Source organism: Myripristis murdjan, chromosome 1, assembly GCF_902150065.1.
Source record: "Myripristis murdjan chromosome 1, fMyrMur1.1, whole genome shotgun sequence".
NCBI lineage: Eukaryota > Metazoa > Chordata > Actinopteri > Holocentriformes > Holocentridae > Myripristis > Myripristis murdjan.
The window spans coordinates 644538-671535 of record NC_043980.1 but is presented as its reverse complement, the minus strand read 5'-3'; the positions used below and the strand labels follow the sequence as shown (position 1 = coordinate 671535).

Sequence of the window (26998 nt, the reverse complement as noted above, 5' to 3'; positions counted from 1 at the left end):
GAGCTGCACAGCTTCTCTCTGACAGATTACACACACTCAGCCTGAGGAGGAATTAGTGAAGAACAAGGTAAATTTGAAAATGTCAGCTTTTTTCTTGTGTAATAAAATTCACCATAGTTCACTAAAGTTAATGTATTGAATATATCCAATTCTAAATGAACCTACACAGATTTCCTGGAGGCTTTGACCACTGGCAGCAGCCTCAGAAGAGCCTCCTCTGAAGCAGAGTATTTCTTCAGGTCAAACACCTCCAGATCTTCTTGAGATGACAGTAAGATGAAGCCCAGAGCTGACCACTGAGCAGGGGACAGTTTGGCTGTGGAGAGACATCCTGAACTCAGGTACTGTTGGATCTCCTCCACTAGAGAATGGTCATTCAGCTCATTCAGACAGTGGAACAGGTTGATGCTTCTCTCTGGAGAGGGACTGCCCTTGAGCTTGTCCTTGATGAACTGGACTGTTTCCTGATTGGTCCGAGAGCTACTTCCTGTCTGTGTCATCAGGCCTCGTAGGAGAGTCTGATTGGTCAGCAGTGAAAGACCCAGGAGGAAGCGCAGGAACAAGTCCAGGTGTCCATTTGGACTCTGTAAGGCCTGGTCCACAGCACTCTGGAGGAGGGGTTTTAGTTCAGATGTCTTGTTCACCAGTGCAGACCACCTGGAGGCTGATTGTTGGAACAGCAGATTGACTCCAGAGTCGATGAAGGTCAGAAAGACATAAAGAGCAGCCAGAAACTCCTGAAGGCTCAGATGGATGAAGCAGAAAACCTTGTCCTGGTGCAGCCCACGCTCCTCTTTAAAGATCTGTGTGAACACTCCTGAGTACATTGAGGCTGCTCTGATATCAATGCCACACTCTGCCAGGTCTGCTTCATAGAAGATCAGGTTGCCTTTCTCCAGCTCCTCAAAAGCCAGTTTTCCCAGAGACAGGATCATCTTCCTGGTCTCTGGAGTCCAGTGTGGATCTGTCTCAGCTCTCCCATGATACTTGATGTTCTGCACTTTGGACTGAACCAGCAGGAAGTGGATGTACATCTCAGTCAGGGTCTTGGGCAGGTCTCCTCCCTCACTGGTTTTCAACACGTCCTCCAGAACTGTAGCAGTGATCCAGCAGAAGACTGGGATGTGGCACATGATGTGGAGGCTTCGTGACGTCTTGATGTGGGAGATGATTCTGCTGGCCTGCTCCTCATCTCTGAATCTCTTCCTGAAGTATTCCTCCTTCTGTGGGTCAGTGAAGCCTCTCACCTCTGTCACCATGCCAACGCACTCAGGAGGGATCTGATTGGCTGCTGTGGGTTGTGTGGTTATCCAGAGGCGAGCAGAGGGAAGCAGGTTCCCCTTGATGAGGTTTGTCAGCAGAACGTCCACTGAGGTGGACTCTGTAACATCGGTCAGGATCTGGTTGTTGTTGAAGTCCAGAGGAAGTCGACACTCATCCAGACCGTCAAAGATCAACACAACCTGGAACTGCTCAAACCTGCTGATTCCTGCTTCTTTGGTCTCAGTGAAGAAGTGATGAACAAGTTCCACTAAGCTGAACTTTTTCCCTCTCAGCAGATTCAGCTCTCTGAAAGTGAATGGAAATGTGAAGTGGACATGCTGGTTGGCTTTGTGTTCAGCCCAGTCCAGAGTGAACTTCTGTGTTAAGACTGTTTTCCCAATGCCAGCCACTCCCTTTGTCATCACTGTTCTGATTGGTCCATCTCTTCCAGGTAAAGGTGTAAAGATGTCCTCACATCTGATTGGTGTTTCTGGTGTGTCTGGTTTCCTGGCTGCTGTTTCAATCCATCTGACCTCATGTTCCTCATTGAGCTCTCCACTCCCTCCCTCTGTGATGTACAGCTCTGTGTAGATCTGATTCAGAAGTGTTGGGTTTCCTGCTTTAGCAATCCCCTCAAACACACACTCACACTTCTTCTTCAGCTTAGATCTGAGTTCACGTTGGCACGCTGCAGCCGCAGTTTCTGAATGAACATACAACAAAAACATCAGTCAGTGAATGTCACATTAATGAGAGAAATGTGAATATTTGCTGGTAAATGTATCTGAGTTGTGGCTGCATGGCATCCATTTAGCTCATAGCTGCTGGTGGAAAAACCAGTCCTGACTGTCTGCAGCCAAATGTGAAAGGCAACATTTTCCATGTCAACTTTGTGTTCAGCATTTTACACAAATATGAACAAATCAACACTTTAACCAGGTTCTCCATGAGGATTGTGCTCATTTCCCTTCCAATCTGGGATTGCTGAGCTCTTGTTTTAGAAATGTCTGTATTTCCAGCAGAGGTTACAAATGCAAACATTCAGTTTTCCCATCATTCCTCCTTTCTATCCTGTTAAAGGAGTTAAAAGCCTCTTACTGCTCCACAGGCACTCAGCCAGCTCCTCCTGCTTCATTCTCCTCAGGAGGTGCAGTGTGATCTGCAGAAAAGCCTCCTTGCTGCTCCTCCTCTGCTCTTCCTCCTCACCGTCCGACACCTCCTCATCCTCCCTCTGCCTCTCTGAGCATTCTGGGTAATCTGGACTCAGAGACCTCTGCAGGTTTTTCAGCTCCTTCTTCACAAAGGTGTTGATGTTCTCCTCCAGCAGCTGCAACAGAAAAATCAGAGAATTCAAGTTCCATTTTCAAATTTGGACCCAAAACACAAAATCAGATCCAGGTTGAAGAGCCTGAAAGTCCAAAGTGCAGCATGGAGACGATTATGAGCTGAGCTGCTGCTCAGTTTGGACGTTGTTGTTCATTCTACAACAGTTAGTGCCAGTGGAGCAATCTGATTGGACAAGAGGCGTTCCATGAGAGCTGATGTTCAGTAGAACAGCACTCGCTCTGGTGTCATATCGCTGCATTTACACACCAGAAATATGGAGGCCAGGTGTGTTTGATGCTCCAGGGCAGACTGACCACTGGGAACCTCTGAGCTCTGCTGCTGGATTCTGAGGAGGACACACACACACACACACACACACACACACACACACACACACGTGATTAAAGGTGTTGTGCTCTGTCAGGATGAATCCTGGCAGAAATACAAAATGAACTCCATGTTAGAAGCTGCTCTGATTATTGGATGTGATGTTTTGAAAGAGGAAACTCAGTCAACAGAGTCTGAGGGGCCGAACGATTCTGGATCTTTAAATAATTACCCATCATCAGCAGAGGGCTGTGAGTCTTTGAAGTTAAAAAGTCGACCCTTAGATCGGTCGCTCTTGAAGGACACACAGCTGGGTCCAGGGGAGTCTGGTGTCTCCTGCTGGATCCTGATAGAAACATCATGAACACAGTGAAGGGATCTGTGTCTCTATGAACAACACTGTTTTACTTTCTTAGGAACACTAACATACTCAGATAATAATGACGTACTTATTTTTAGAAGCAACATTATGTGTAAGAGATAATGGAATGTGAACACACACAGAGCTTTTCCTATGAATAATGCTGCTGTGCTGATTTGCCTGCTGAGCTCTGAGATGGAGAACAGTCATGGACAGTCAGAGATCCTCATCTCACCTCTTAGCTTTGGTCTGGCTGTCATGTTCCCCAGACAGAGTGCTTTCAGAGGCAGGGAGCCCCTCCTCTCTCTCCTCACACACATCCATAGCCGAGCCGACACCTTGACACAAACACAGCGGCTGATTGATGACAACAAGCTTTCCATGACAGGATGTGTGCTGTCTTCCTGTCAGCACCATGTCACATATACAGAGTGGACGTAACACTCAGAGCAGCCGCCCTTTACATCAAACCCACTGAGCAGCTTCATCTACAGAGGACTTTGAATCCTCTGGGACTCTTCACAAATGGACTGGAAACTACTGACCTTTACAAAGCTCTCATTTCAGCCTCTCAGCAACATTCACTGCATTTTTGCTTTTCATTTTCTGCAGAGAATCTGGTGATAAGTTTAAATATGTATTTAAAATAGTAATAGATCATTTTTATTTGTTTTACTCATTAATTTTCTGAATTTCTGGTAATAATCCTGTGAATATTATTTTTTTTGTTTGTTTTTTTTTCTTTTTTTGAAAGAAAACTTTAAACTTTTGACACATTTACTCATGTGTCAAAGGGTCAGTACTGAATGGTCGGTGATAGCAGTGAAAAAAAAAAAAAAAAGTGAAACAGGTGAAATATTTGATAAACATTTTTTCTGTCTTGGTGAGTCAAGAGCAGAAAAAGGAAACTCCAGTCAAGCCTCTCCAAGCTGTCAGACTGGCTCTACAACATATTTGATCCATGAGGTGTGTTCAGATTACAATCTACCTGACACTGACTTTACCATTAAAAACAAGAGTCAAGTAAAACATTTTAGACAAAGTTTGTCTTCAGTCTTAGACATCAGTGCTGAAAATAATAGTACAATAATTAATTAGATCAGTAAAACATATAAATCCCATGTTGACAGACCCTCCCACCATCTTGTGCTCCCAGTCTGCTCTGCAGTCTTCCAGCTGTGAGACACAAACATCTGTACTGATCCCTGGTCGGGTCTTTACCTGCTGAATCACATCCACATCAAATCCAAGAGACTTTCCAGCTTCATGTGGAGAGGAAACCCAGAGAGAGAAGACGCCGCTGCTTCTCCTGTTGCTCCGAGGCTGCAGTCACTTCCTCATGACTTCAGTGTCACAGTGTGGAAACGTCAGAGCCACATCCCAGCTGAGAGCGTAGAAGCTGTCAGAGACATGAAGGGGCTGCTCAGGATGAAGGACTTGTCCTGAGCTGCAGGGAGAGCGGCCAGTCCAGTGGAGTCCAGCTGCTTCACAGCAGCAACATGGACAATCTCAACTTTCAGCACAGAGGGAGCAGCACGGCCCGTTCAAAGCAGCACCAGGCTCTGCTTTCACTCTCACATTCTGTTTATGGAGCGTGAGCGCCACCGGGTGGACAGGAATGGAAGTTCTCTCAATGATTTTCATCCATCCAGAGAATATCAAAGTGAAAAGCAGGCTTCTGAACTTTTACAAATGGCTTTGAAATCCACAGTTTTGAGGTGTTCTCATTCCAGAGCTTCTTGTCCTCCATGCCAACACTGTAAACAGCTGAGAAATATTTCTCATGAATCACCGTCCATTTGAATCTGAACAAGCCAGCTGCTAAATCTGCTGCCCTCTCCCCATTTCCTTGTTAATAACAGACTGTCTCTGTTGTGAATATGTCCATATGGAAGGAGAAATATCTCATTAACTCAATCCTCCTCACTGCAGAAAAACAGCAAACACAGGGGATTCCAGTTGGCCAGGATTGATATAGCAGCTCTTGATGAGGTGTTTGTTGTGGTCCTTATACCATCTTTTCTGTCCTCCAGCAGCCCGCTTTGAACTTTTCATTTGGCTGTAGAGGACGTGGAGGGGGAGGCAGTGACTCGGCACACGGATGGTGTGTCCAACCCATCGAAGGTGTTTCTTCGCCAAGACTGCTTCCACACAGGTGGTGTTGGCCAAGAGAAGGATCTCTGTGTGAAGCATTCAGTCTTCCCAAGACAAACTGAGGATTTTCTGTAGGCACCTGATGTGAAAACTCTCCAAGCTGGTTATATGACGCCTGTATGGTGTCCATGTTTCAGCACCAAAGAGCAGAGTTGAGATGCAGACTGCACTGTAGACCGCTACTCTAGTGCTGACTCTCAGGTTTTTATTTTCAAACACGAGAGATTGAATAGGACGGGTGCCAGCACGCTCAGATTGTCCAGGAGAGTTTTGTGGGATTCATGTCTTTCTTGTAGAAGTGATTGAATTTGGTCTGAGTGGCTGTTGAACCAGTCCTGGTGATGTTTTCAGGTTGTACCAGGAGCCTTTGATGCTGCAGAGTGGATGGCTCTGCATAGGAGTGGCCAGTCATTGGCTTCCTCCTGATCTTGCTCGAAGTTGTGGGCATGGAGTTTTCGGAGGTTACTGGTGGTGGTGGGATCTCCTAGTGCTGCACAATTGAGTCTTCTCTTTGGGGCCCCTTTGAGGCAGGAGGGTTGAATTTCCAGAAGAAGTTTGGATCTGAGCAAATGGCGGTCAGTCCAGCACTCGGCCCCACACATGGCTCTGGTGAAAAGAACTTGTCTGTCCCTCTGACGGACAATAATGTAGTCGAGAAGGTGCCAGTGTTTTTACCGGGGATGTTGCCATGTGGTCTTGAACTTATTTTTCATCTGGAAGATGGTGCTGGTAATAACCAGCTGATGTTCTGTGCAGGGCAGAGGAGCCGCAGCCCATTGTTGTTCATTTTCCCCACTCCATGCTGGCCAGTGGTCTTATTCCAGGTATGATGTTCAGTCCTGACTCTGACATTGAAGTCTCCCATAAGTATGACCTTGTCTGCTGCAGGGATATTCTGGATAGCGGCATCAAGACTCCTGTAGAAGACATCTATGGTGTTGTGATGTGCCTCCAGCATTGGTGTTTAAACACTGATGAGGGCAGCAAACCGTTTCTGTGTGGGAGGGATGTGCTACTTAGTTTAGTTTAGTTTTTTAGTTTAGTTTAGCCTTTCACTGATCCTGATGGGGGATTCAGGAATGTGTTGTAACAGTGGACTTTGTTGTGGGAAAATACAGCACATTCTTGTACCACCTGTGAGGATCATGAAGCTGGGGTTAACCTAAGGACACAGAAGATACCAGATGGCAAACTGAGGATGCAGACATGCCGGAAGTTCAACGTGGGGACGCAGAGGTGCCAGCGTGGTCATTTACGACCATGGGTGTCGTTACGGGATGTCTACGAACAACCAAGAATTTACTCACATGAGGTATACATTAACCTGATGGGAAGGTCAACAAGATGAAAATGCCAGACAATGTGATGTATACTACAGATGTCCAAATGACATTCCATGACTCTGTATAAAAGCAGGCTGCACCAAACAACAGGGCGCTCTTGGTCCTCAGACATTGCTTGTCGTTAGCTAAGGCGCCCACTTGCAAGTGTCCCCAGTAAAATCCAGAGTGTACTAGGCTCTTGCTGCATGTCCTCTGTTCCCAGAATTCCCACCACAACTTTAAGTCCGATTTATGGTTCTGCTGACTCTGGACACTGCAGTCACACAGTTGCTCTGCAGATGGTGTGTCAGACCTGTGTTCAAGGGCGGGCTTTAGGGGGCTGTGCCCACCCTGATCATCAGCTGGGCCCACCCTGAACGAAAAGCATCAAAAAGCTTTTGTTCTTTATTTTTCTCAACATGAAACATTTTACTATTGTCTCTTTGAGTTAAATCTTTTCTATCTGTCTCTTTAAGTTAAATCTCCATCACATTAAATCTCTGTGATGACTCCCGGGCTATTCTGCATCTTATTGGCTTACCTGTTATTACTTTAACCAATCGAACTCCTCTGGCCTAAAACCTGACTAGAGAGGGAGAGAAACTTAACGTTAGTCTGTTAAAAAACTTGATCGGAGTGAATTAATTACAAATATGGATGCCAAACAATTTTTAAATTATTTTAGCGAGAACAATGCCGGCCGCTTCGCTGTGAGTGAGCCCTGAAGAGGCAGGAAGAAACATCTGAAGTTGGTTGGCTCTAACGCAACATTACGGTGACGGTGTGGACTTGCTTTAGTTTTCTGTCTGCTATTTAGCTAGTACCTCCAGACTCCACAAAGCTGCACTCTGTCTGACGCTAGCTCTGAAATGAAGCTGGAGGTGGATTACAAAGCTTCTTCATACCCTGAGCTGACCTGCCAGCTTCCAGGCAGAAGGTAGGCTAAGTTTATCTACTTTGATACAGAGTCTCTCTCTCTCTCTCTCTCTCTCTCTCTCTCTCTATCTCTCTCTCTGTTCAGTTCAGTTCAGTTCAGTTTATTTACAAATCATCTGAAATGCAAATACAAATTAAAGTCAGTGTTTAAGTTTTGTAAAATGGGACTCCCCAGAAGCTATCTGTGGCTTATGAACAGGGGCCCAAAACATTAAAAAAACAACCATACATTACGTAACAAACACAGTTCCTTATGTAACCTACTCTAAACACTAAGATCCTTTTGGATTCCCTAGATACACAGATATTCACATAAAATCAGCACATCAGTTATTAGTACATGAGAAATACATACATACATTCATTCAAGTGAGCAGTTCATAATTTAGATCCTCAGCAGTTTTTTAACAGTTTCATAATAAATATAATTATACATAATTAGATAGCAACTTTTGTTTTAACCTCTTTTTAAAAATAGACAGAGATGCAGACTTTTTATAGTGCTGTCAATCTCATTCCAAATTTTTGGACCTTTACAGGTTATACTAAATCTTGTGCATTTCAGTTTCCTTTTCCTTCCCTTTAAAAGTTGTTTTCCCCTTGTGTTGTGTTCATGAGTGGGAAAATAAATTGGAATGAGTTGACAGAGTCTGTTATTGAGTCTAAGTATTAATTATACATTACACAGGCATTATGAAAAATGTTACTCTCAGTGAGCTTCAGAAGCTTATAACCATAAAAAAGAGGATCAGTGGGAGCATTAAATTTGCTCCATGATACAACTCGTATTACTTTCTTTTGTAAGATCAGGAATATCTCAACATAACTAACAAAACAGATATGTATTACACCATAAAAAATTACAATAATTTAAATGAGGCACAAACAGAGACCAGTACAAGGTTAGGAGAGCTTCAAGAGGAAGAAAATGTCTTAGCTTAAAAAACAAGCCAACCCCCGGGACGCCGACAAAACCCGCCGGTAGAACACTAGCGGGTGGGCCAATAAAAAATAAAGGACGTGTCTGCACATGAGTGGCTGTTGTGTTGCTGTCCTCACCTCAGTGCTGAACTGGACAAAGACGTTTAACTCAGCAGACTTCATTTTTCTCTCTGCACAAAACTGCAAACGGAAATATATCTTTGGAGGTTTTGTCTCTCTCTCTCTCTCCATTTATTTAACCAACCAAGCTACACTGTTACAACATACTCAGATCGAACAGAAAGTGCAACATTATTTAAACAATAAGCCCCTTGAAGCCGTGGGTTACAGTGATTTTACAACGGCTGAGGGGCGTTCTTATCTAAGGCACGACGCGCAGCGGAGTTGTAAAATCACTGTAACTCACGGCTTCAAGGGGCTTATTGCTTTTATAAAACGGTCACCCTACATATAGCCCATAAAATAAACACACAAGAAAAATTGAGAACTAGGCTATTCATTCTTCCACCAAGCAAGATAGAGTGGACAGAATGGTAAGATTGCTTTTTCATCTAGTGCCATCATCATGTCACATCAGGCTATTTGGGCTCGTTAATGTTGAATTGGATATTTCCATTAATAGTGCAATTGTTAAAATAGTGTTCAATTATGTTTGGACTCCTCTTTGCAGGGACGGTGGCGTGCGTTTTGCGACAGGTGCGTTTTAGCGCAGACGTATGCCTAACGTCGGTTGTAACAATAACAATAATAATAAAAGTATACTGTTGCGGTTGGGAGGACGCCGGCGTTGTCTGTTCGCCGCTTCTCAACTTGGAATCTTAACTTGGAAATCTAACTTGGACTCTAACCCAGCAAACTCTGTGCCTTGTGGCTCTCTGTGCTGTTTAATTCAGTTGACTGCCTGCCCGGTTTTACTGCTTAGCCCTCCGATTGCTGTGAAACTGTGTGGCTACGTGGCTACATCTGTTAACCACCTGAACGGCACCTACCTGCTACCGGCCTTGAACTACCGCCACTGATCCTCGTCTGCTGCCGGACTTCGTGCTCAGGGGATCCGTCCCCTGGTACTCCTCAACTGGACATTTACCATTGCCACTGTTGGGCATTTTGTGGTTAGCCCTTACGTCTGGGATCGCCGCCTCTTGGTGAAGCTGATCCTGCTGTTGCTGCTGGCGATCCTGCTGTTGCTGCTGGTGTTAGCTAGCACCGTCGCTGGCTGGATCGCTTGCTGGATCCGTTCACCGATCCACCCTTGCTGGACTCTGTACCCTCCTCTGCTACTCCCTCAACTGACCATCACCATCGCTACCGTGGGTACTTCTGCGGGCAGCCCCGCGGCTGGGATTGCTACATCCCCCATCCCTGTCAGCATCTTCACGGGTTTAGTTATCTGGGTGCTCTCCGATGCTCTGGACTTTTTTTTTTTTTTTTTTTTCCTCCATGTTTGCACTTCGCCTTGGGGATCACTGCCTGCTGCCAACAGCTAACAACGTTGATCTGCCGGTGTTGCTTCCGTCCAGCGGTAGCGTGGCTAGGCTGAAGCTGCTGACGGTTAGCTCCGTCTGGCTGGTGGCTAGCGGTGATTGGCTAACTCTTCCCCCGGACTACATGGCGCTCAGGTACACCTCCTCGGAACTCCTTCGCTTAATCCCAGCATCATCCAGTCCTGGAATTAATTCAATTTCCATCATTAAGGAGCTTGGATTACTCCGTCGGCCACGTTACATCCACAGAGGTAGCGGTCGTAAACTTGTTTACTCTGCTGGAAATTCCATCCCCTCTCTGTGGACCAATCGGCGTGCGGCTACCGTGGCATGACGTCATCACAACAATCCCCACGTGTGCACTGCCAACCTGCGCTCCCTCCTCTGTGTTGATAGTGTTGCTCCTGACTCCATCCGCTCATTATCACCTAATAACAACCCCACCTCCTTTATGCTGTTGAACACTCGCTCTCTTAACAATAAAGCTCTACTTATCCATGACGCCATTACTGACAGAAACATTGACTTCGCCTGTTTGACTGAGACATGGCAGAATCAACTGGACTTTCTCACACTCAACCAAGCCACACCCCCAGGATATGTCTACATGCAGAAGCCTCGGTGCACTGGTCGTGGTGGTGGGTTAGCGGTCATTCATCGTGCTGATATCCTGGTGAAAGAACTTCCTGCACCCAAGACCACCTCCTTTGAATGTACCATTTTCACAGTGGCTGGGTCCGTTCCACTCCAGGTGGTCCTCATCTACCGCCCCCCCAAACCCTCCACCAGCTTCATGTCCGAGCTCTCTGAGCTCCTCACCTCCACCTGTTCCTTGTCCCCATCCACACTTCTGCTTGGGGACTTCAACATCCACGTGGACTCCAGCACCTGCAAGTTCGCTACAGAATTTCTCTCACTACTGGACTGCTTCAATTTCACCCAACACGTCCAAGGTCCCACCCATGCCAAAGGTCACACCCTCGATCTAGTCTGCTCCACTGGCTCACCCCCCTCCCATCTGCAGTGCATTGATCTTGCCGTCTCTGACCACCACGCCATTCTGTTCACCATGCCTTTCTCCCCGGCCAAACTCCGTCCCAAACGCACCATCACATTCAGGAACATCAAGTCTGTCAATACACCTTCTCTATCTAGCCTCATATCCACTCACTTGGTATCTGTTCCCCCTGACACTACGGTAGATGGTTTGGTAGCTCACTACAACACCGCCCTCTCCCTTAGTCTAGACTCTCTCGCCCCCCTCAAAACCAAGGTTGTCTCCTTTAACCGTCCCACCCCCTGGTATACCACCGAACTCCGAGCCATGAAGACCCGGAGTCGGCAGCTGGAGAGGCTCCACAAAAAATCTGGCTTCACGGTCCATCTGCTGGCCTTCAAGGACCATGTGACAGCCTACAAGGATGCTCTCTCCCGGACCAAAACACAATACTACTCCACCCTCATCACCTCTCAGGAAGGTCACCCCAAAACACTGTTCACCACCATAAACCGCCTACTTCGCCCCCCTGCCGACTCCCAACCCCCGGATGCTGCCAGCCTCTGCTCCAGGTTCCTGGACTTCTACGAGGCCATGCCCTCCACCCACAACAGCCCCAGGCTGCTCCTCCCCCCACAATGTGCCCACCTCAGTGTTGCCTCTCATCCTTCTCCCCTGTTGATGCTCCCATTATTACTGAACTGGTCACCAAGTCCAAAGCCTCCACCTGCTCCCTGGATCCCTTGCCCACTCCCCTGGTCAAAGCCTGCCTGCCCACAATATGCCCCCTCCTGGTAGACATCATCAATCTCTCCCTCACCTCCGGATCTGTACCCTCCTGTTTCAAAACGGCCTCTGTTACTCCCATCCTCAAGAAGCCTGGTCTAGACCCCGACGACTTTAACAACTATCGGCCCATCTCCAACCTTCCCTTCATCAGCAAAATTCTGGAAAGAGCAGTCGCCGCCCAACTCCACCAGCACATGTCCGACCATGAGCTCTTTGAAACCCTCCAATCTGCCTACAGACCCCACCATAGCACTGAAACCGCCCTCATAAAAATTACCAATGACCTCCTCATTGCTGCTGACTCTGGCCATGTCAGCCTACTCATCCTTCTTGACCTCTCTGCCGCCTTTGACACTGTCTCCTACTCCATCCTCCTCGACCGCCTCTCCGACCTCATTGGCCTCACTGGTACTGCCCTCTCCTGGTTTCATTCATACCTCACCAATAGGACACAGTTTGTCACCATCAACCGTTCCAGCTCCCCCCCTGCCCCAGTCAATCAAGGTGTGCCTCAAGGTTCTGTCCTTGGACCCCTTCTTTTTTCAATCTATATGTTTCCCCTAGGTCAGATCATTCGCCATCACGGTCTCAATTTTCACTGCTAGGCTGACTACACTCAACTTTACCTTAGCACCACCCCTTCCACTCAGCTTCCCCCCCAGTCTCTTATCAGCTGCCTTCACGAAATTAAATCATGGATGTCATCAAATCTCCTCAAGCTCAACAGCAAGAAAACCGAGCTCTTGGTTGTGGCACCCAAGGCACTGCTCCGGAAGGCTGGGGATTTCCTTCTCCAGGTTGATGGCTGTTCCATCTCCCCATCCCCTGAAGTCCGCAACCTCGGCGTCATTCTGGACTCCACCCTTTCATTCCGTTCACATGTCAAATCCGTCACCAAATCTGCCTTTTTTCACCTCAAAAACATTTCTAGACTCCGGCCATCGCTCACTGACACCGTTGCTGAGACCCTCATCCATGCCTTCATCACCACCCGCCTGGACTATTGCAATGGAGTCCTGTTTGGGGCAACCTGTAAGACCCTGGACAGGCTCCAGTATGTCCAGAACTCAGCTGCCAGGGTTCTCACCCACACCAAACCCTGGCAGCACATCACCCCCACTCTCATCCACCTTCACTGGCTCCCGGTGAAATTCCGCATCACCTATAAAATCCTCCTCCTCACCTACAAATCCCTCCATTCCCTGGCCCCCCGGTACCTATCTGACCTCCATCACCTTCACACTTCATCCAGGAGTCTTCGGTCCACAGGCATCGGCCTGCTCGTGGTCCCTCGCACCTGCCGACGCACCTTTGGGGACAGAGCTTTCAGCATTGCTGCCCCCACCCTCTGGAACTCTCTCCCCTCTGAGATACGTCTCACCCCTACCCTGGACTCATTCAAATCTGCTCTCAAAAAGCATCTATTCAGTCTGGCCTTTGGTCCGTGTTAGCTGGGCTAGTTTTTCTCTTTAGTTTTCTCTTTTGCTTACTTGTGATGCCTGTTAGTTCTGTCTGTCTGTTTTTGTTTGATTTCTTGTGCTTTGTAAAGCGTCCTTGGGTGTTTTGAAAGGCGCTATATAAATCAAAGTTATTATTATTATTATTTGTTAATTTACCATACATCGGCGCTGTCACACTGTGTCTGCTTTGGGTGGAGATAAAAGGCAGGTGGATCAGGAGGCAGCAGGGAGAGGTAGGCTATTTCTCCAGGGAGGCCACCGGACAGTGGGTTACCCGGCTGCTCATATATGAATCCCTGCAGGCTTTCTATGTTTTTTTCGGCATCATCTTTGTGATTTTTTTGTGCATTCAGGATGACATATTTTAGGTTATTTCGTCGTGGCGAATGCTGAAGGAGTCGGGCTCTAATTTGCGGTGGCCCTCGTTCGCCCTGCGTCCCATGAAGCTGCACGTCAAACCAGACTTTACAGACAAGCCCCCAAGGTGTGTCTGAACTTGGTGCCTGAAAGTGCTTCATCTTCTGGCAGTCTGCCTCGGTTATGGCTTGGTGGTGGGAAGATTTGTCACGTCCTTCTCGGCGGAGTTTCTTTACCACACCGGTGAAAACATTGTTGCTGGTGGTGAATTCAGCGTCTTTTAACAGACACCAAGCAGCTCCTCCAACCACTCATCCAGGCTCAGGCCACCCAGCAAATCAAAATTCACTACAAAGTCTGACATTTTGTTTACAAAAGTCTTGAAAAAAATGTGACCTAACGAGGAAGTGAAGCGCAGAGTAGCTGGTTGCTAGGCAACGCTATGTCCGTTTACACTGGCGCAGGGATATTTTGTGCCGCGGTCTGCCAGCGGGTTACACTGATTTTACAACGGCATGGAACGCGGCTCAGCCAATCACATTTAAGGATGGGAAGCACCCGTTTATAATAAAACGCACACACAGCCGGCGCCCTTCTGGCCGCTAGCGGCGCCCCTCCAGCATATGGCGCCCTTAGCATTTGTCTATACTGCCTATGCCACGGGCCGGCCCTGCGTTAATGTCTTATTTACAAGTGACTATTCCTGCTTTGTTCTCGTCAATTACACTTATTTTATTTGTTTGTTTGTTTGTTTATTTATTTGGATTTTCCTACCGGCGGTCTGCGCCAGCTGATGCCCCTGGTCTTGTAGGAGCTCGGCCCCAGCTCCTTGAAGCCCAGAGAGGAGGCCAGGGCGGGGAAGGTCTCGTCCTGGAACAGCCGGCCGGACTCGAAGCAGTTCCTCCTCAGGGCCTCATAGTCCTGGTTCAGGTACTTCACGGCGTGGCTGTTGGTCCCGATGCCCTGACCCCTCTCCCTCTGGTGCTGCAGGGTGGCTGCGATGCCCGACATGCTGCTGCTCCGCTCCGCTCCCACCTGCAGCCTGGATCCTGGAAAGCTGAGGCCTTGAAACCTGGAGAACCTGGAGAACCTGGAGAACCTGGAGAACCTGGAGCCTGGTCCAGAGAGCAGCAGAGGTGTGTGAGGGGAACCAGGGTGTGTGTTCTTTTGGCTCTCACAGTCAGAGTCAAGCCAGACACAGCGACGAATCATGTTTCCAGTCACAGCCTTCAAAATAAAAGCCCCACTGGCCAGAGTTTTGATTTTTATTTCAACTTTGTTTAATCATGTGCTGGTGTTTCAGAACTTCTCCTCCAGGATCAAAGTGATCTGACTGGATCAGTTCTAAAAAATGGTGGTTTTACAACAGATTACAGAGTTTCTCATCCTGTAGATGTGATTTTGTAGTCCAGTAATCCAGCCTTTAGTCAGGATTAAATGACTTAACACCAAGAATCAGGATAATGTCCAGAGGGCTGGATGTTTCACACCCAGGCTTAATGAACCTGTGATCACTGAGACTGACTGAAGACACATTTTCATAATGTTATAATAATCTGGTTTGTTACATTTGTCTGCTTTTATTTTGGAGGCAACATGTGCTCACTGTACTTCCTGTGTCGTGGTGTCTGACCTGCAGCTTCACACAGTTGCTGAGAGGGAGGGTGTGTTTCTGTTGGCTGAGAAACCAAACACTCTGACACACACACACACACGCACGCACGCACGCACGCACGCACGCACGCACGCACGCACGCACGCACGCACACACACACACACACACACACACACACACACACACACACACACACACACACACACTCACACACACACACACACACTGATCAATCAAATCAAGATGGCGGCGCGCAGTGGTGCAGCGGCTTTTCGAGCTCCCGGGATTAAGTCTTTTTTACCGACCTTTGAGGCCGCTTTTAGCACTAGTTTGGTGCTAAACTCGCGTGTAAGGTACAGCTCAACCGAACTGATGGTCATCAGAGACAGTTCGGTTTCTACAATTTCACCGAAGCTGAAATCTGCACTCGGAAGAGAGCGCCTCCTCAGGACAAAGGAGTGGCGCAGCAGAGTACGGCAAGCAGCAGGCAAGAGGAAGCGGTGTGCCCGTAAACAGAAGAGGGGAAGCGGGCAGGTGCGCTAGCCCAGCTAAAGGCTAGCAGACCGCCGATTCCAACTCTCTTTCTGGCCAACGTCCGCTCACTGGATAATAAAGTGGACTCGTTACGTCTGAGGCTGAGTGTTTCTGCAGAGATGAGGAACTGTGCTGTTCTTTGCCTCACGGAAACCTGGCTTAACAACAACATGCCGGACTCAGCCTTCCAGATCGACGGCCTGCAGCTTTTCCGAGCGGACCGCGACCACCGGTCGGGGAAAACACGGGGAGGAGGACTGTGTGTGTACGTGAATGAAGGTTGGTGCACAAACAGTGGACTGGTGAAAACACACTGCTCTGAGGCGATAGAACTGATGACTGTGAGATGTCGGCCGTACTATCTGCCTCGAGAGTTCACCGCGGTGTTCGTCACCATTGTTTACATCCCGCCGGGTGCTAATGCTAACGAAGCATTGAAGGAGCTACACGACACCATTAGCTCGCTGCAATCAAAGCACCCGGAGGCGTTTTACGTGGTTGCGGGGGACTTCAATCACGTGAAACTGACGGACACTCTGCCCAGTTTTTACCAGCATGTCACCTTTCCCACACGGGGAGACAACACTCTGGACTGTGTGTACAGCAACGTTCGCGGTGCGTACAGAGCTCTTCCCCGCCCCCATCTTGGCCTCTCCGACCACATCTCCATCCTGCTGGCGCCAGTGCACAGACTGGCAGGTCTTCAGAGAGGCAGCTACGTATGAAGGAGAGGTGGACCTGGAGGAATACACCTCCTCCGTCCTTGGCTTCATCTCTAAGTGTACTGATGATGTCACCACCACCAGGACAGTAACCTGCTACCCGAACCAGAAGCCCTGGCTGAATGCTGAGGTGAGAGCGCTGCTGAAAGCTAGGGATGCTGCGTTCAGGGCAGGTGAGGCATCAGCACTCAGAGAGGCGAGGAAAGGACTGAATGCAGGCATTGCAAGGGCCAAAGCCACATACGCCCAAAAAATCCAGGGTCACTTCACCACCAATGACCCCCGGCGCATGTGGAAAGGCATCAAGTGCATCACGGACTACAACACCAGGGATGCACAATGCCCAAGGGACCCCTCCTTGCCAGATGCACTCAACCACTTTTACGCCCGCTTTGAGGACCCTGACACCCCCCCAGCACCAGACTCACACCACCACCCGGTGACACGCCCCTCAGTGTGACCACTGCAGACGTGAGGAAGACCCTCCAGGGAATCAACCCCTGCAAAGCTGCAGGCCCTGACAACATCCCAGGGCGGGTACTGAGGGACTGTGCACACCAGCTGTCTGAGGTGCTGACGGACATCTTCAACACCTCACTGTCACTGTCATCTGTCCCCACCTGCCTAAAGACTGCCACAATTGTCCCTGTCCCCAAGTGCTCCACAGTGACATGTCTAAATGACTACCGACCCATAGCCCTAACCCCGGTAGTCATGAAGTGCTTTGAAAGGCTGGTCATGGCCCACATCAAGGACTCCATCGACATCACTGTGGACCCCCATCAATATGCCTACAGGAAAAACCGCTCCACTGGGTGGTCCACACAACCCTCACCCATCTGGAGAGCAGGAACTCCTACGTCCGTCTGCTCTTCCTGGATTTCTCCTCTGCCTTCAACACCATCATCCCTCAGACCCTGGTGCAGAAGCTCTCCTCCCTCGGACTGAGTTCCACACTGGGGAACTGGGTCCTGGACTTCCTGACCAACAGACCTCAGACTGTCAGGATCCACAACACCGTCTCCTCCCCCATCACCCTCAGCACTGGCTCACCACAGGGCTGTGTGCTGAGCCCCCTCCTGTTCACTCTGCTGACGTATGACTGCTCGGCGAGACACCCCAGCTGTCATATAGTGAAGTTTGCGGATGACACAGCAGTAGTGGGACGCATCACTAACAGCGATGAGTCCGAATACAGAGAGGAGGTGGAACACCTGGTGCAGTGGTGCAGTGAAAACAACCTCTGCATCAACGTGAAAAAGACAAAGGAGATGGTGGTGGATTTCAGGAAGGACAAGCGCCCTCTCCCTCCCCTGCACATCGGAGGAGCAGCTGTGGAAGTGGTCTCCAGCTTCAGGTACCTGGGTGTGCACATATCCAGTGACCTCACCTGGAGCACCAACACTTCCCATCTGGTCAGGAAGGCCCACCAGCGTCTCTACTTCCTCAGGAAGCTGCGGAAGGCTGGACTGGGGAGCTCGGTCCAGAGGAGCTTCTACCACTGTGCGGTGGAGAGCGTCCTCTGCACCTGCATCACCGTGTGGCACGGCAGCTGCACTGCTGCTGAGAGGAAGGCTCTGCAGAGGGTGGTGAAGGCTGCACAGAGGACTGTGGGGAGCAGCCTTCCCACCACCTCGGACCTCTACACCTCACGATGCAGGGGGAGGGCCCTCCGCATCTTGAAGGACTCCACCCATCCCGCTCACAGTCTGTTTCAGCCCCTCCCCTCAGGCAGGCGGCTGAGGAGCATCCAGAGTAAGACCACCAGGCTCAGAAACAGCTTCTTCCCTGCAGCTGTCAGACTGTTGAACTCGAGCCATGCTCTGTAGTCTCCCATCTCATTCTCTCTCTCTCCCTTCTCCTGCACAAATCACTTTCCACCATAAGTGCAATACTACTAACATGCGTGTTTAGCACTAAGCTAATTCTGCACTGACCAAGTCCAACAGTTCCATGAATCCCAGTCCCGGGCATCAGGTTCTGTGGCTTGGTCCATTCTATATTATATACTGTCTATATTATATATATATATATATATATATATACTGTCTATATTTACATAGGCTGTTTATATTTTTCTCTATATTTTTATATTTACTGCTTATATATATATATTATATTTATTATTTATTATACATATACTACTTACTTATATATAGGCTGTGTGTTTATTTATACTTATTATATATATATACTATTTATATTTTTATTTACATTTATACATGCTGTTTACACTTATTTACATATACTGTTTATAGTTTACATACTGTTTATATCCACACATACTGTTTATATATACTGTTTATACCTATATATATATATATATATATATATATATATATATATATATATATATATATATATATATATTTTATATACTGTTATATATCTCATATATCTTATATTCTATATTCACACTTATATTTACACTTCTTTTTCTGGTCTTTTTTCGGGGTTTTTTTTGGCTTATACCGGGACCTGAGTGCTAATTTCGTACCACTAGCATGTAAGTGTGAACTGGTATGACAATAAAGTTCCTTGAATCCTTGAATCCTTGAACACTGCCGGATCTAACCTGATGCTTCCTCATCTCACCTGTATGACTGCACATCAGAGGGGTGTAGCCTACGACGCAGGTTTAGTGGGTTAGCAGGGGCCTATTTCACGAAACCTAGATTAGGCTTTAAACCTGGATTTAGCAGCTATCCTGGCTTAATCTAGCCAGGATTAGGGTTTAATGGGTTTCATGAAAGGTGGATTATCTTGCGAGATTAACCTGGCCAGTAAGCCTGACTATAATGAGCCTGAACTTGGTTTCATGAAAGTAATCCGACCTTAATTACCATGGAAATTTAGCCTAAGCCTTAGCCTGCTCCGGACCAGGCTAGAAGTCAAGCTTAAATTAATCCAGTGCCCTGTTGTTCAACTTTGTCAAATTACTATTAGTTAATGTCTCCAATCGTAAACCAATGACTTTGTTAATTCAACACCTGTTAGTATATGGACTAATTTCAAATTATACTACATTCAAATAAAATGAAAATAAATGCATTAAGATATAATCAATTTAATTATATTACTCTAATAGTGTGTGATCAATCATAATTGTTTCACAATGGCTCATGTGATATAATCATTGTCACTCTCAGTCTCTCATTATTATGGAAGAACACATTTAATTGGTATTGCCATGCAATCATGACATTGCACGGCACTGCAGATAGATAGAGTGATAGATAGAGCGCATATAATAGGCCTACAGCATTGGAGATTAGTAGGTTGACAACTGCTTAGCCTATATATTTATGGACTAAATAATAATAATATAAATAATATATATATATTTTTGGACGACTTATGCATTAAGTTTGTCGGCAACACTTTGCCACACTGTCTCCCTTGCTTTAATTGCCTTTACGTTTTGTTTTGTTTTTTTTTTCACTTTTATTTGATCAAAGTCAAGTCAAGTACATTAATTATAATTATAAAGGCAACACACAGTTTTCAGTAGAGACGTTGCTGTAAATACACTTCAATATAAAAATAACAAAAAAAGAAATTACAATGATTTACAGTGAACAACAAATAACAATGTGGAGAAAGGAACGAAAGAAACAAAAAACTTAAGGCTCTGTAAATGTGAGATGTCTAAGTAACTAAGTAGTAGTAACTAAGTAGTCTGTCCTAGTTCCTCGAGCCCAACTGGCTGACCCGGTCCCAGTCCCTGTCCCAGTTCCCTGAGTCCGACTGGCTGCTACCCAAACCCCAGTCCAATGTACGAACTGAGCGATTGAACCAGGAGTTGGAGAAGGGTCTTCGCTCTCTTGCCTCCAGCTGTCCTTCTTCCAGCTGTCCTTCCTTGTGGAGTAAGAATCTGATCTGGGTTGAATATGCACATAATTCCTTGCCCTGCTCTGCCTCTGGTCTTATCCCTTTTCAGTGTGCGCATGGTTATCAACCTCCCCTGTTTCCTGAACTGGAGAAGGAAGTAGCTGTTCCATCTGCTCAAGCCCTCATCCGCCGGTGCCACCGGATCTGGAGGAAAGCCAGACATCAACTACGAAAGGCCACATCTAGGAACAAGACAGCTGTGGACCGGCAGTGGATTTCAGCTGCCTCATTACAGCTGGGGCAAAGAGTATAGCTGTCTGCTCAAGATATTCCTCTCAGAGTGGAGTCACGTAACCTGGTCCCATGATTCATAGGACCTTTTCCTATAACTAAAGTCATTAACCCTGCTGCTGTCCGTCTCAAGCTCCCCACGACCTGGAAAATTCAACCCACCTTTCATGTTTCCCGTGTGAAGTCTGTCAAGGAAAGTCCTCTGGTTCCCTCCCTAATGTGTTGCACCTGTGTCTCATTGTCTTCCCTCTACCAGTGTATTTAAGGGCCGTTTACACAACAACGATTTTCACAAAGAAAGGTAAACTTTTGTTGCGGTTTGGCCTTTCATTTACACGACAACTGCATTTTAGGTGCTTGAAAACGAAAACACCCAGGTTCCAGAGTGGAATTTTTTGATAATGCCACTCTCCCTGCTGCCACGTGAACTGGCAAAACGATTATGACACAGCCCCACTTGGCACGTGACTATGACGTTTTCAGCTATGCGCAAACAGGAAAACAACAACAATGGTGGCCACCAAAGCGTTTGTACGCAGGCGCGCGGTGCTGCTCTGTGGTGTTACATTGCAAAGTTCACCGCCACCTACTAGCCTGACATGCACACTACAGCGTTTTCAGTTGTTTTTGCAGATCCGTGTGTACGAGGATTGTTCTCACAGTGTTATTGTATAAACATGGAACTTTTTAAAAATGCAAAGGAATGAGTTTTCCGTTTTTATCAGAACTGTTGTCGTGTAAACGGGGTCTCAGTCTGTGTGCTCCCTGCTTTCTGTGCCAGTTCGTCTCTCTTTTGTCAAGCAATGCAGCATTTATATTCTCCTGTCTGATTCAGTGGTTTTGACTTTTGATTGGATTTTGCCTCTGCCTTGCCCTTTTTGACTTGTTTGCCCTCTCTGCCTGACCTCTGTGTACTCAACCTCTACTTGTGGATTAAAGACTGACTTTTGGAAAACCGTACTGTTTGTGAGTCGTGTGTGTGGGTCTATATCTTGTGTGTCAGAACCCTTGTCACTGTCCCCTTATGCCTGTCGAGTCACAGGAGAATTATTCTTATTTGAGTTTGGTAATGCCGTTTCTGTATTTCCCTGCATATATGACTAATTTCAGTGTTAGACTGCTGTACTGCCTGTTGAAATCTTCCTTTAGTTTGTTCAGAGCCTCTGAGATCTTTTGTTAATCCAGAATAATTAAATGAGGAAATATATGGAACTATTTTCTTTGTCATACATTTCTCTGTTTGTGTAATTAATCCAGACCGTTTGATGTTATTAGAGAAGAAGTTCTTGTGGCAATAAAGAGCTTTTATTGTGAAATCTGCCGCCTCACTGGCCCTAATGTGGGTCCTCACGTCCACTCTCTGCTGTCCCTCGGCTCCAGGCCTCACCAGTTTGGTTCAGTGCCTCCTTAACAGTGCTGCTCCTCTGGACTCCCACGTTAAACCGTCCAAATCACAAACCACTGCAGCCTTCACTTGGCTGATTTATTCTCACTTTAAACAAAATGAACAAAACATTTCCAGGTCTAACATGAGGTCAAAGACTGTGCCGACGTCCTGTTCTCCACACGTTTCCTGCAGCAGTGTGAGAGTTTCTCCACACAGGAGGCAACTCTCACTCCTCAGATCTGACACAGAGACACTGAGGAACCAAACTCAACCCCAAACCCCGGGTACAGAGGCTGAGTGAAGGTGCTGCTGAAGGTGTGGAGGTGGATCAGTGTGTCAGAGGAGACGCTGTAGAAGGACAGAGAGCCAGCAGGCCAGTCCAGATAAACTGCCACTCTGTTAGAGGAGGGGCAGAAGAAATGACTGTTTTTCTGTTATTGTGACTGGTAACAAATCTTCCATCAGAGCAGAACAGACAACAGGAGTTTTTATTACTTCCAAGAACACAGTTCATCACTCTTTCCTCTCCTGCTGATTCCTCTGTAAGTCACTGCTATATTAACCCTTCCTCTCCACTCGACCTCCCAGTAGCAGCGACCAGTCAGACCATCTCTACACAGGATCTGTGACCAGTTCTCAAACCTCTCTGGGTGATCAGGATATGGCTGCTCCTCTTCCACTGATGTCACCTTCCTGTTGTGCTTAGACAGGACGAGGAGTCTGTGTGCTGTGTTTGTGTCCAGTTTCAGTTCACAGGAATCTGATGGAGAGAACAAGACACAACAGACCTGCTGTGGTTATTATCTGCTGATTTATTAACAGTTGGATTATTGATTTGTTAACACTTTGATGAAGACACATGGTGTCAGCCGTCCTCTTCATTCACAGCAGGATCTGAATGGATGGACGTCACAAACTGCTGTGGAAATTCACTTCACATCTGGAAGAGCCATTTATACACAAACTAAACTACATTTACACTTCATGTATTGCCTAATAGAGATTTGAAGATTTCTCTGTTAGAATTATTTTAAAGTTATATTCACTTGGTGTAAACTACATACACAAAATGTTCATGCATAATCTTCATTGTAAAAAAAGAAAAAAGATATTGCAGTGCATCATTGTTTTTGTTTTTATTGTATAATTACATGGAGTTTCTTTCTCATTTCTAGCACACTTAACTGTTTTAAGAGAAATGTGTAAAAATCAAATGGAGAAACTGTGATCATGTTTGCAGTGGAGCATCAGATCTGTTTGTGTTTGGTTCAGCAGGTAAAAGCAGCTGAGAACAAAGAGCAGAAACTGCAGCTGCACCATCTAAACAGCTGAAGGTTTTGTGTGATGAATCAAACTAATCCACATTACACTTCCTCAGGCCTGGTTTCAACCTCTGCTCTCCACCATGGTCCACCCTGGAGGAAGAAACAGAGTGAGAGCAGCAGATTCTCTTTGAGGATGGAAACATGGGCAGTAAATAACCTTCCCTATGAAGGATTTAGCAGACCACGTCACTCATATCCACCATTCAACATGAAACAATACTCCTCAGGCCTCTAGAAGACATTGTGTGTGTCTCTCCATACCTGAGAGCCTCCAGTCTCCAGGTTGGATCCTCCAGTCCAGCAGAGAGCAGCTTCACTCCTGAGTCTCCTGGATGATTGTAGCTCAGGTCCAGCTCTCTCAGATGGGATGGGTTGGAGCTCAGAGCTGAGGCCAGAGAAGCACAGCCTTCCTGTGTGAGCAGACAGCCTGACAGCCTGCACACCATCACAAACCACAATCAGTCCACCACATCATCTGCTTTGTGTTTTCACAAAAACCTACACAGCTTAGGAATGTGTTTGAGTGACATGAAGCTGCATGGAAATCAGGACTGAACTGGTCATGTGTTGAGCAGGTTGAGGAATCCTGACCTGAGAGCCTCCAGTCTGCAGTGTGGACTCTCCAGTCCAGCAGAGAGAAGCTTCACTCCTGAATCCTGCAGATCGTTGTCACTCAGGTCCAGCTCTCTCAGACTAGAGGACTGGGAGCTGAGAACTGAGGCCAGAGCTGCACAGCTTCTCTCTGACAGATTACAGCCACTCAGCCTGAGGAGGAACCAAAGATGAAGAAAACAGCTGTCATTTTTCTCTCACTTGAGTAGAAAGCATCATGTGTTTAATATGTCCAGTTTTCTATGAACCTACACAGATTTCCTGGAGGCTTTGACCACTGGCAGCAGCCTCAGAAGAGCCTCCTCTGAAGCAGAGTATTTCTTCAGGTCAAACACCTCCAGATCTTCTTCCGATGACAGTAAGATGAAGACCAGAGCTGACCACTGAGCAGGGGACAGTTCCTCTATGGAGAGATGTCCTGATCTCAGGTACTGTTGGATCTCCTCCACTAGAGAATGGTCATTCAGCTCATTCAGACAGTGGAACAGGTTGATGCTTCTCTCTGGAGATTCACTCTCCCTGATCTTCTCCTTGATTAGCTCAACTGTTTTCTGACTGGTCTGTGAGCCACTTCCTGTAAGTGTCATCAGGCCTCATAGGAGATTCTGATTGGTCGGCAGTGAAAGACCCAGGAGGAAGCGCAGGAACAAGTCCAGGTGTCCATTTGGACTCTGTAAGGCCTTGTCCACAGCACTCTGGAGGAGGAGTTTTAGTTCAGATTTCTTGTTGAATCGTGCAGACCAGCAGGAGGCTGATTGTTGGATCAGCAGATTGACTCCAGAGTTGATGAAGGTCACGAAGACATAAAGAGCAGCCAGAAACTCCTGAAGGCTCAGATGGACGAAGCAGAAAACCGTGTCCTGGTGCAGCCCACGCTCCTCTTTAAAGATCTGTGTGAACACTCCTGAGTACACCGAGGCTGCTCTGATATCAATGCCACACTCTGCCAGGTCTGCTTCATAGAAGATCAGGTTGCCTTTCTCCAGCTGCTCAAAAGCCAGTTTTCCCAGAGACATGATCATCTTCCTGGTCTTTCTCGTCCAGACTGGATCTGTCTCAGCTCTCCCATGATACTTGACATTCTGCACTTTGGACTGAACCAGCAGGAAGTGGATGTACATCTCAGTCAGGGTCTTGGGCAGGTCTCCTCCCTCACTGGTCTTCAACACGTCCTCCAGAACTGTAGCAGTGATCCAGCAGAAAGACTGGGATGTGGCACATGATGTGGAGGCTTCGGGGACATCTTGATGTGGGAGATGATTTCTGCTGGCCTGCTCCTCATCTCTGAATCTCTTCCTGAAGTATTCCTCCTTCTGTGGGTCAGTGAAGCCTCTCACCTCTGTCACCATGCCAACACACTGAGGAGGGATCTGATTGGCCGCTGCGGGTCGTGTGGTTATCCAGAGGCGAGCAGAGGGAAGCAGGTTCCCCTTGATGAGGTTTGTCAGCAGAACGTCCACTGAGGTGGACTCTGTAACATCAGTCAGGATCTGGTTGTTGTTGAAGTCCAGAGGAAGTCGACACTCATCCAGACCATCAAAGATCAACACAACCTGGAACTGCTCAAACCTGCTGATTCCTGCTTCTTTGGTCTCAGTGAAGAAGTGATGAACAAGTTCCACTAAGCTGAACTTTTTCCCTCTCAGCAGATTCAGCTCTCTGAAAGTGAATGGAAATGTGAAGTGGACATGCTGGTTGGCTTTTGTGTTCAGCCCAGTCCAGAGTGAACTTCTGTGTTAAGACTGTTTTCCCAATGCCAGCCACTCCCTTTGTCATCACTGCTCTGATTGGTCCATCTCTTCCAGGTAAAGGTTTAAAGATATCCTTACATGTGATTGGTGTCTCTGGTCTGGCTGGTTTCCTGGCTGCTGTTTCAATCCATCTGACCTCATGTTCCTCATTGAGCTCTCCACTCCCTCCCTCTGTGATGTACAGCTCTGTGTAGATCTGATTCAGAAGTGTTGGGTTTCCTGCTTTAGCAATCCCCTCAAACACACACTCACACTTCTTCTTCAGCTTAGATCTGAGTTCACGTTGGCACGCTGCAGCGGCAGTTTCTGAATGAACACACAACAAAAACATCAGTAAGTGAATGTCACATTAATGAGAGAAATGTGAATATTTGCTGGTGAATGTATCTGAGTTGTGGCTGCATGGCATCCATTTAGCTCATAGCTGCTGGTGGAAAAACCAGTCCTGACTGTCTGCAGCCAAATGTGAAAGGCACCATTTTCCATGTCAACTTTGTGTCAGTATTTTACAAAATATGAACAAATCAACACTTTAACCAGGTTCCTCCGTGAGGATTGTGCTCATTTCCCCTTCCAATCTGGGATTGCTGAGCTCTTGTTTTAGAAATGTCTGTATTTCCAGCAGAGGTTACAAATGCAAACATTCAGTTTTCCCATCATTCCTCCCCTCCATCCTGTTAAAGGAGTTAAAAACCTCTTACTGCTCCACAGACGCTCAGCCAGCTCCTCCTGCTTCATTCTCCTCAGGAGGTGCAGTGTGATCTGCAGAAAAGCCTCCCTGTGCTCCTCCGCTGCTCTTCCTCCTCACCATCCAACACTCCTCATCCTCCCTCTGACTGTCTGAGCATTCTGGGTAATCTGGACTCAGAGACCTCTGCAGGTTGTTCAGCTCCTTCTTCACAAAGGTGTTGATGTTCTCCTCCAGCAGCTGCTGCAACAGAAAATCAAAGAATTCAAGTTCCATTTTCAAATTTGGACCCAAAACACAAAATCAGATCCAGGTTGAAGAGCCTGCAAGTCCAAAGTGCAGCATGGAGACGATTATGAGCTGAGCTGCTGCTCAGTTTGGACCTTGTTCTTCATTCTACAACAGTTAGTGCCAGTGGAGCAATCTGATTGGACAAGAGGCGTTCCATGAGAGCTGATGTTCAGTAGAACAGCACTCGCTCTGGTGTCATATCGCTGCATTTACACACCTGAAATATGGAGGCC

At 47.2% G+C, this 26998-nt stretch overlaps 1 protein-coding gene across 2 annotated transcripts in view; it reads right to left on the bottom strand.

The window, feature by feature from the left end:
- Positions 1 to 26998, bottom strand: part of LOC115357229 (calpain-2 catalytic subunit-like) — a 123436-nt gene that overhangs the window by 69281 nt on the left and 27157 nt on the right. Inside the window, exon 1 of one of the 2 annotated variants that reach the window (XM_030048656.1) lies at positions 14493 to 14808. The exons of the other annotated variant lie outside the window; for it this stretch is intronic. Coding sequence (XP_029904516.1) covers positions 14493 to 14729 — 237 coding nt within the window. The 5' untranslated portion in view covers positions 14730 to 14808. Of the gene's footprint in view, positions 1 to 14492; positions 14809 to 26998 lie in introns of those variants that run through there. 2 annotated transcript variants of the gene reach the window in all.